Genomic DNA, 10,761 nt, shown 5'->3' with positions numbered 1-10,761 from the left:
TCTGACCAATTGTTATCTACAGAAAGAAATGCTCTAATAAAAACATTTTATTTGAATTGTGGAAGAATCGGCTTGAAACAGATAATAATAAAAAGCATAACAATAATAATTGAGAATAAAACCTTTTACACCAATCTATAACTAATAGGTCCAGTAAATTATATGATTAACTGTGGTTACCCTAATTAAACACAAACAAAAAGCTCATTTTAAATAGAAAACATAAAAACATTAATTACTGTAGGAGCAACAAACAACATTGATTAACATTTTTACTTTAAGGTCTTTTAAAATAATTGTATCACATCACATGACCAAAGTTTTAGTTCATATATCATTTGCTTAACTTCAGTTTGGTGTATAGCAAAAAAAATGTTATTTGTGATCACAATGGCACACACAAAACGTTTTGGCTGTTGTAGTAAAATCATGGGTATTTTTAGAGGGGGGCTTCACTTAAGCGTATTTTTTTTTTTACGTAAAACGTGCTAGCTTTGTTTTGCTAATGTTTTGATTTAAACTACATGTAAACAGCAACATTTTGGCTCACCACGCACCTCCTTGTATCGCAGATAAGTTTTAAACTCCAGTAAGTTTGAGCCAAAATGGCGTTGTTTTGGCCGCACCCCGGGCAGTCCCTCACGCGCCCTGTTTGATGACGTCGCGCTGGGCGAAGCAGAAGACGCTCTTAGCAACAAGCTAAGAAACCACACATCCAAACGGGCACCATTACAGGACGGAACCCCCATCCAAAACACTCCGACGGTTTGACTGATACGTTTGCCAGTGTTCGAGTGCGACAATGAGTTGATTTAATCTCTTTGTTATTAACAATAAGAGCAGGTTAGTCCTCTACAACCCGGAAAAGGAGAGACGCTAGCCTGAGCTTTAGCTGCCCGCTGGACCGTGCGCTCGGGCTGGGATGAGTCTTCTGGTCAAACCGACAACACGACATTTAAGAGAGGGGAAGAGTGGAGGAGGACGACATCATTTTAATGTCTGGACTCAGTCTCACTTCGTTTTAGAGAGACGGAAAACGCTTTTGTGTTTTTTGCAACTTTGAGTCTTCATCATCCTCATCTTCGTCATCGAGGACGACTGCTTCTCACCCTCCATTATTTGTTGTTTTTATCCTGTGAATTTCTGCACTTCTAGGGTCATGCGGGAAATATAGACGCATCTATTACTGCTTCTCCATGCTTGTAAATACAGGTGGTCAAAGTGATAAGCCTCACGAAAACAGCTTAAAGGGGATCATGGCTGAACCCTGCAGCACTGTGTAGTCGTCAATCTAGCTTGTGGAGATCTGACAACAAGCTTCCCCACGGATATGAGACTTTGTTGATATCTTGCTAGTCTTGCTAGAAGGACTTCGCGTCGTTGTTTTGGATGGATCTTGCTGTAGTGAAAGTATTTTTCAGAGGAAAAATAATTATTTGATGCTGATTGCATGCAACCATGATGATATTAAGCAGAAAACCAGATGGCCCCGTAACTGCAGGTAATTATATCCATATGAAATGTAATATCTAGCTATGTGAGTTTGCTGTGGCTGGTCTCGGTTGTCTTGACAATTTGAAGACAGTTGATTTATACTTTTATTTATGAATCCACAACCCTTCGGTTGTATCAGAAGTCCTGAGCTTGTAACCGCATCTTGTTTATTTATTTTTTAGCTGATGAAATTGTCACATGTACATCAGCAGTGAAAATGCACGGGACATTGGCTACAGTAGTCCCTACAGGCTTTATTATATCCATATTATCAGGTTATTGAGTTGACATCTCTGTAAGTTATTTTAATGGGAGGTGGTTAGCCAATATATTTGTAGCATGTGAGGGTTTGAATAGTTGCAAATATATAAAGTAAATATTGCTTTATTATATTAAGAGTAACAGTTATATTAACATTGACAGTGCAGTGCACTTTTAAAAGGAGTTTACCCCCCAAAAAAATAAAACGTGCTTGCCCACACACTTGCCCAAATTATTTTTTTCTCTATTGAACACAAAGGAAGTTATTTTGAAGAATGCTGGTCGAAATCGACATAATAAGGGGGGAAATACTATGAAAGTTTTCTTCATATTATTCTGGGAAAAAAGCAATCTTTTATACAGAAAAGATTAAACCAAGTGAAGGGTAAATAAAAAATACAGAATTTTTGTTAGTTTTTTTCTTTTTAAGCTGCTTGGATTCATTATTTTCAAGAGAAAATCCACAAAGGAATTCAATTTCTTTTTTTAACTGCCTTATATTTTCAAAACATTTTATCTGAGCAAAAAAGAAAACGCATTTAGAAAAAAAAAGTTGTAGTTGATTCATACAAAGTCAAAAGGATTGCTTTCATTTTATTACGAAAAAAATAATTGCATAATCGTACAAAATCTCTTCCTTTGTAATTCACAATATACAAAGGAAGAAAGTATAAAGTCATACAGGTTTGAAATGACAGTAGAATTGTCTTATAATTTACTCACCCTAATTTTTGGGTGCAACGTAACACCCTTAAGGCAAAAGTGGTCTAGGTCATTAAGAAGCTTAAATAACATAATCGGTCAGAGTTGTGGAAACTGCTGAAACTTAAATGAGTCATGAAGCCTGGTTTAATATGTAGCCACCTGCTGTGTAATGTGCTCAAGGAACTGTCTGTCGTCTCTCTCACACACACACACACACACCTGCAACTTGGTTACATTCCTCCCTAAGGGGATTTGTGTTTCTCAGATGGGAACATTTTTTTTTTCTGTCTTCCTTATGTTTGTGTAATAGAAAGTTTTGTTTGTGTACTGGGCGTATTGGACGATGAACCAATGTGTGTATTAATATTTTGCATATTGATTCACAGCCTAATCCCAAGTGTTTGTCTTTTTCCACAGCTCGCCACGGGGATGGTCTGTATGACTCCTACATGCGCACTGATCACATAGTGAACCAGGACGCTGATGTGAATGGACAGAGTCCCTCAGGACTGCCCCCTCTCCCCAAACACACTGTAAGTCCTGACTTCCTGTTCCCCCAGAACAAATACCCAGAACCGTTTACTAGAGGTCATCCTCTCATGGCATTCTTTCAGTGAGCCCTTGATGAAAAAAAAAATCCTCAGTGCTCGCATGAATTCCTACAGAACATCAATCAATTCTAAAGAACTAGCGAGCCTGAAAATCTGTCCTTTTTCTATCACTGCTTCTCTAACTTAGTTTACTCTAATGGTCTTTCACCCCTGTGGTTCTGAGTCTTAGTTTAGTCCATGTCCTGCTGCCATTTGTGCATCTTGGAACGTTGTGTATTTAGACAAGCCTTCCTTCCACATTCTGATAGTGGTACAAGTTCCATCTGCAACACACCAGTCTGTTTATTGTGCTTCCCAGCATGTGTATCACATGGAAAGGCTATATCACTTAATTTAATCAAATGTCTATTTTTATCCCGAGCAAATGCATTAAAATGATATCAGGTGTTTAAACTGGGAAGATTAAAGCTCTTTGTAGATTACAGTATGATACATCATCATAGGACCGGAGATGGTAAAGGATATGATAATCCGATTCTCCACTGTACTATTATGCAATAAATAATTCGGTGTACGTGTTGGACCCGGTGACATTATTGTTATATCTCATATAACCTAATCTCATATCACTTTTGCGATGAGGACTGGAGCTGTGTAATTGGCATAACCCTCTTAATATAATTACTAGAAATTGGTATTTCTCAAAGGTTCAATAAATCATTTGGGATGGGGTGGCTATGATTTCCGGGCATTTGTGGAGCAGGCAATTTTAGTAGATTCCAGTAGTTTTATTTGTTCTTTTAGCTTCTCATACAAAAGTCAATCTTGGCCATGTACTCTCCTTGTGGAGTCAACCAAGCTCTTTTTGTTGTGATTGAACAGCTGATGCATTTGGCTGGTCTCTACAGTATCCTTCAGCTCCCAACACACTGGTTTCTATTTTTGTCTCACTCCTTGGAACTGGGTTTCCATGCCCCTTCCCCCTCCAAAATGATTGGCATGGTTTACTTGGCACCTTATAATTTTATCTAAGTGACCTATTTTTTCTACAGTCTTGTTTTTCCTTCGTTTACTGGATAAAGAACCAATCAGGCCATAGCTTGAGCTTAAATATAAATCTTTAATAGTGGAATCAAGAATGCAAACATGACTTGGAGCAGACTTGGTGCATTAAACAACCTGAATATGAAATGGTAGTTCCTCTATTCCCATTTACTCAGGAAAGCCCTCTGTGACTGCTGTAAACAACAGCTATTTATGACTTGCTTATTTTGTAAGGCTGAAGTTGAATGCATATTTAATGATATAGTTAGCAATTCCTCATCTGTGGTGAGAATTCTTTCCAATTGCTGCGCTGCGCTGTGAAGTCATACACCCTTTCTAAAAGTGTTTTTCTCATCACTTGTTTTCCCAGTCCATTGAAATGTATGCAGTATGTCTGATAGCAGATTTAAAAAATTAGACTCTTGCTTTATGTAGGTTTTTCCTGTATCCCCTGTGAGTAAGAAAGTAACGTCCTGTTCTACCAGTTTTCTGTTCACGTTCCAGTCAGACTACAGAGACAATGTCTGGCATTCTCTGTCGCCACAGTTATCATTCAGGCATCAAACCTCCCCCTGGTTCCATGTTATTCCCAGGGTTACTAAGCAGCTGATCAATTCTGCACGTTTGTGCTATTGATTGTTTAACACTGGACTGATAAAACCTCAGGGATACAGTTCATTGATTTTTCAGTTGTATGCAGAAGCCAGAAGCGATAAGAGGAAGCCTCCCTTTGATTGTGAACATCCACTGAAAACATAACTTTTTCTTTTTTCAATCTCTAGTTTTCTCTTTAGCAACTTAACATTTTGACAAACTTAAAAATATTTCTTTTTTTTGTAGGGTGTCATCAAGCCTACAATGAAGGATCACCAAGCAATCCGGGGAGGACAGATGAAGGTGAAGTATGTTTACGAGGACTCCTACAACCGCAAACTCAATGGTGTGAGCCAGCACAATGGCACAAGCCAAGTACCAGCAAAGCCCCCACCTGCAATTTCCAAAGAGAGAAGCGTGGACAGCAACAGCTCTGTGAAATCCTCAGAGAGCTCAACAAAAGTCACAAAGCTGGGCAGCCCAATGACCCCAGAACAAGCTCTCAAGCAACACCGGCAGCAAATGACTACCTTGGAGCAGCAGGAGATCCACAACTATTCTGAGATCTACTTCCTGGGACCAAATGCCAAGAAAAGGCAGGCAGTAGCAGGCGGCACTAACAACAGTGGATATGATGATGACCAGGGGGGATACATCCACGTACCTCATGACCACCTTGCCTATCGCTATGAGTTCCTCAAGGTGATTGGCAAAGGTAGTTTTGGACAAGTGGCAAAGGTTTACGACCACAAGTTGCAGCAGCATGTCGCCCTGAAGATTGTGCGCAATGAGAAGCGCTTCCATCGGCAAGCTGCTGAGGAGATCCGAATTCTGGAGCACCTGAAGAAGCAAGACAAGACAGGCAGCATGAACGTAGTTCACATGTTGGAAAATTTTACCTTCCGCAATCACATATGCATGACTTTTGAGCTGCTCAGTATGAATCTGTACGAGCTCATCAAACGCAACAAGTTCCAGGGTTTCAGTCTTCCGCTGGTACGCAAGTTTGCGCACTCTATTCTCCAATGCTTGGAAGCTCTCCATCGCCATAAGATCATCCACTGTGACCTAAAACCAGAGAATATCTTGCTGAAGCAGCAAGGCAGAAGTGGGATAAAAGTCATCGACTTTGGTTCCAGCTGTTTTGATCACCAGCGTGTTTACACGTACATTCAATCTCGGTTCTACCGAGCACCTGAAGTCATCTTGGGATCGCGATATGGTATGCCTATAGACATGTGGAGCTTTGGTTGCATTCTGGCAGAGCTTCTTACCGGATACCCATTGTTTCCGGGTGAGGATGAAGGCGACCAGCTGGCTTGCATGATGGAGCTATTGGGTATGCCACCTTCGAAACTCCTGGAACAAGCCAAGCGTGCCAAGAACTTCATCAGCTCCAAAGGCCATCCACGCTACTGCACAGTTAGCACACTTAGCAATGGCACTATAGTTCTCAATGGGAGCCGTTCTCGCAGAGGAAAAATGCGAGGTGCCCCTGGGAGCAAGGAGTGGGGAACGGCCCTCAAGGGCTGTGAGGATGCCACATTCATTGACTTTCTGAAGAAATGTCTGGATTGGGACCCTAGTACTCGTATGACACCAGTTCAGGCTTTAAGACATCCATGGCTCTACAAGAGACTGCCCAAGCCTGCACCTGGTGGTGAGAAGACTGTGCTACCCAAACGGATCTCAGAGCACAGCACCTCCTTTCCTACCATCATCTCCAAGGTACCCCCCGTCATGGGCTCAACCAACAACAAACTGCGGACCACCATGATGGGGGACTCCACTGGAAGTATACCTTTTCGCACAGTGCTGCCGAAGCTTGTTTCATAGAGATTCCTTAGCTTTTCAGGGATAAAGACATATTTGTAGCAGTTTATAGAAGTGGATTTTTTTTTTGTTTTGGTTGGTTCATTTTCTAAAAGAGTGTCAACTCACCATTTGGATTTTCAATGAAGTGTAACAAACAAACAATTTTTTACAAATATACTGTTTTTATCAAATGGCCTTCAAAGTGTGAAATTCAGGGCTGTTTTTTTACACCTTGCTTTCGAATCGAGTGCTGTTGATTGAGGTGGGTGAATTTATGATGCTGACTGCCCCTTGTCCTGTCCTTTTTGAAGTTTTCACAGCTTCTGTTCAGACAATTACAACTTTAGCATCTCTAAGGGCTGTTTTGTGAGTTTGTGACATACTTTATAAGGGCTTAGAATGAGTTTTTGAATTCACTTACAGCAGACTCTGATCCTTAATTAAAAAATAAGTCGGTTTGAAGCTCATGTCAAAATTGATTTTGATATAATTCAGATGAGCATGTTTCTAATTTAATTTTATTTTAATGTTATCCTCCTTAGTCACTTGCGTCCCAGCAAGAGGTCAAACTCTTTGTTGTTGTCCACAAATGTTATGTTTTTGAGAAGTTGAGCATTTTGATAAGTTGTTCTAGAACAAGATTTGAGAAAGTTAAATTTTGAACATGGTAGTGCCAATTCCTGGGAAAGATCGGCACTGTTCCACAGTTGTTGTAGGAGCCTGTTTTTATCAGTGCTATTTTGAAAGGTCTTGGTCAGGTTTCGCCTGAAGGCAGTAGGCATCACATGTTTGACTGTACATGGTAGTATACATTTCCTCGAAGCTCATGAAACACTCCAGTGTTTGCTCTGGGTGATGATAGATACCAAACAGCTAGCATGAGGATTTTTTAAACATGATCAGAGTAGTAGATACCAAAGGGTGGTTGATGTGCATCATCTGGGATTCAGTTTGTACGACGATATAGTGTTTAGTTGTTGCTTTGTTTGCAACCGCAGCAACTATTCTTGTCATTTATTTGTATGAGAGAAGATAGAGGAAAGAGATAATGCAGGGTAAATTCCCCTCCCCCAAAGCTCACCATCAGGACACAGAGTAGTTAATTTCCAGTGACTCTGGTTGATTGTGTAGCCTGGAATATCTCTTTATAGTGACCTATTTTGTTCCCTTTCGCTCTGAGGTTTACAGGAGGTTCCTGCTTTTTATACAGTCAAGCATGCAGCACGTTCACTCACCCTCAATGGCGCTAACCAGGGTCTGCACTTTGAGTATTTGTCCATGTGAACCTTTTAGGACAAGCAATATATGCATTTGGTTGTTTGAAAAGTTGTCGTATGATCTAATGTATGTTTATTGACACTGCCTCACTCTTTCTAGCTGTGAATTGAGCACTGAATGCTTAGAAGCTAATTGTTTTAAGGTAAGACATTAATCTGCTGAAGGACTGTGAAAATGAACAGCGCTTAACCCATTGGCCCTGACAGGTGTGTGTGCGCAAAGCATCTGTGCACTACCTGGACTAAGGTAAGAATGAGGATACCATGACAAGTCATTGGAAAAACATCATGTCTTTTCACAACTCTTTCTCAGGTTCAAACTCCTTTTGAGGGTTTAATGGACATTTATTTATGATTCCACACACCTAAAGGGTAGAAAGATGATCTAGAGTTCAAGTTTCATAAAAATCAAATGGCTTTATAGATGTTGGTGCTCAAATTAGGACTATAAACTCCAGGTCTCCATTAGTTTCCAATAATAGTCATTTCTTTGGTTTCATATTCTCCCAGTTCAGTTGTCTATTTCAGGGAAAGTGTCCTGGTGAAAGTGGTTTAGTGTTGTTTCTACCTCTTTCTTGCTTGTTAAATCCATCTTGTATGCTCTGGAGAGATCTCTACTACACAAATAGCAGCATCTCGCTACACCGCTTTCTACTTTGCTTCAGTGTTCATGCCTGTTTGCATCATCATGAATTTTTCACCAAAGCACCCGTTCACTTGGCTGTCTCTGTTTTTCGTCTCGCTGCGTGAACCCCTCGGTTCATGGGAATCTAGTCTTGTGCCTTTTAACTGAATACACTTGACTAAATCATCAAGGCTCAGCACGGGATGACTAATGTTTCTCTTCCAGCTTTAATGGTCAGGGTTTTTATATTGCTTTTATTTCACCCTTTTATAGAGTTTTTACTGTTACTCGTATTTTAAAGAGAAGTGAAAGAGGTAATGATGTCATTTTTCTATATGTTGACTGTTGGCCATGTGGTTCAGAGCATGATAATCACAGGACGCATGAAAATAAGCGATAAAGTGCAAGGGGGGAAAACGAGAAGATTTAAGTAACTAAGTGTGTGTGAAAGTAACCAAATGATCTTGTATTAGTTTCTTTTTTTTTAAAAAAGAGAAATAAAAAAATGGATTCACTATTGAGTTGTGTGAAAGTTGTCTGGTTTTACGTTTTCACTGACATTAAAGTTTTAGGAGTGATCCGTCCTTCTAAAGTAGGCATGAATCATGCCTCCATAGTAGAGTAGAATGATTTCTCAGTGTTACTCCACATCAAAACCGAATGCAACAAACTGAAAGGGTCTTGAACACACCTGTGAAATATAATATGGCTTTATGCAAGAATGCATTTTAAAACATTACTGGAATTGTTTGTGCTCATTGTTTGCATTCTTAAGTTATTATTCAAGTGTTCTAGAAGTGGAAATCACACTCTCTGTTGTTCATTTAACTGTGTAGTCTTGAATTTTTCAAGAGTCAGTTTGTGTCTCTTCTGGTTTGGAGTTGTAATACACAAACTTTGGTAACCTTTCTTTTATTCGCAATCAATCAGTATCAAAACAAATGGGTGTCTTATGTATGTTTCTGGCTGCTGGTCTGTACCAGCATGAGATATAAAATCAAATCAGTGAAAAAAACAGGCAGACAGGCGGCTTCTGTGAGGTAATCTAATTCATGTGGAATTGGTTATGTTGTTTTCAGTAGCACTTCTTTAGGACTTCTAATACTTTTTTTTCTCTTTATACTTTTTATAATCCTCATGAAACTTCAATTATAGTTCCAATTGGAAATACTGACTTCACACTTTATAGAATATCCCATATTCAAAAGTAGGTCATTGGGTAGATTGATATGGAGACACAACAGGATACTTAAAAACAGTCACAGACAGGAGGTCTGGAGATAATCAAAACTGAGCTCTGATCCTCCATGATGCATAAAGTCAAGTGTCTTCTATAATCTGTGTTACCCAGCCTCACTGAAACTTGTTGAAACTCTAAACGCAGCTTTAGAGAAGGCAAACCGGTCGGTTGCTGTTTGCATATGATGAGATCATAAACTTACCACAATATTTACATGTTCCAAATGGGCGTTTCTTCCCATTGGAACAACGTCATGAAACAGTTGGTGAGGTAGATTGGTTTTGAAGATCTTATTTTGTAATGGCAAAAATACCCATTTTAATGCAATCATTTGCACCGGTGATGTCTAGACCAGTGGTGTCCAAACTCGATCCTGGAGGGGTGATGTCCTGCTGAGTTTAGCTCTAACTTGCTTCAACACACCTGCCAGGAAGTGTCTAGTACAAGCGTGTCTAAACTCGGTCTGGTGTCCTGAAGAGTTTTGCTCCAACCCTAATCAAAAACACCTGAACCGGCTAATCAAGCTCCTACAACATATGATAGAAACTTCCTCACAGGTGTGTTGAAGCAAGTTGGACCTAAACTCAGCAGGACACCAGCCCTCCAGGACTGAGTTGGGACACCCCTGTTCTAGTACATCAAGTTTTTTTTAAATGCAACCATTGGTTCATTTGTATAATAAGTTACCCATGCTCATGTTTAGCAGATATTTTCATGGCATCCATTGTGTACAGGTGTGCATCAGATACATCCACCATTTTGTATAAACAGAAGAGCAAGAAATGTTTACACTAAACATTTCAATGTTCAGCTGTTTTGTGTAAGCTAAAAACACTACATGTGCTAAAGCTAACAACAACAACAACTGATAACCTGTGTGATTGTTCTGGCTTTAAAACTGAGAATGCTTCAGAGTACAAACTAAACAACCTTTTTGTATGCTAGACATCCATGTAGGAACAGCAGAGACACGCAATGTCCATATGGGATTAATCAGAGCAGGTGTGTGACTATAAAAGCCTGTCTAGGGCAAGTCCTGACCGCCTCTTTGCCAGTCTTCAACATGTCCAAACAGGCTCAGAACAACAGTGCGTCAAGGTAGGCGCTCGTACCTCATCAATCTCATTGAGATTTAGGGACAACGTGGTTGATTTA

At 39.9% G+C, this 10,761-nt stretch overlaps 1 protein-coding gene across 2 annotated transcripts; it reads left to right on the top strand.

Annotated features, from left to right (window-relative positions):
• Positions 1 to 675: 675 nt before the first annotated feature.
• Positions 676 to 8,885, top strand: dyrk3 (dual specificity tyrosine phosphorylation regulated kinase 3). Of its 2 annotated transcripts, XR_012386639.1 has the most exons (4): positions 678 to 1,501; positions 2,878 to 2,993; positions 4,896 to 7,266; positions 7,385 to 8,881. XR_012386639.1 is itself a non-coding variant. In NM_001114928.2 (3 exon segments), coding segments are annotated over 3 exon segments (1,749 nt in total). In that variant the 5' UTR covers positions 676 to 1,458; the 3' UTR covers positions 6,486 to 8,885.
• The last annotated feature ends 1,876 nt before the right edge of the window (positions 8,886 to 10,761 follow it).

This window comes from Danio rerio, chromosome 11, assembly GCF_049306965.1.
Source record: "Danio rerio strain Tuebingen ecotype United States chromosome 11, GRCz12tu, whole genome shotgun sequence".
Lineage (NCBI taxonomy): Eukaryota > Metazoa > Chordata > Actinopteri > Cypriniformes > Danionidae > Danio > Danio rerio.
This window is presented reverse-complemented; position numbering and strand designations above follow the sequence as displayed.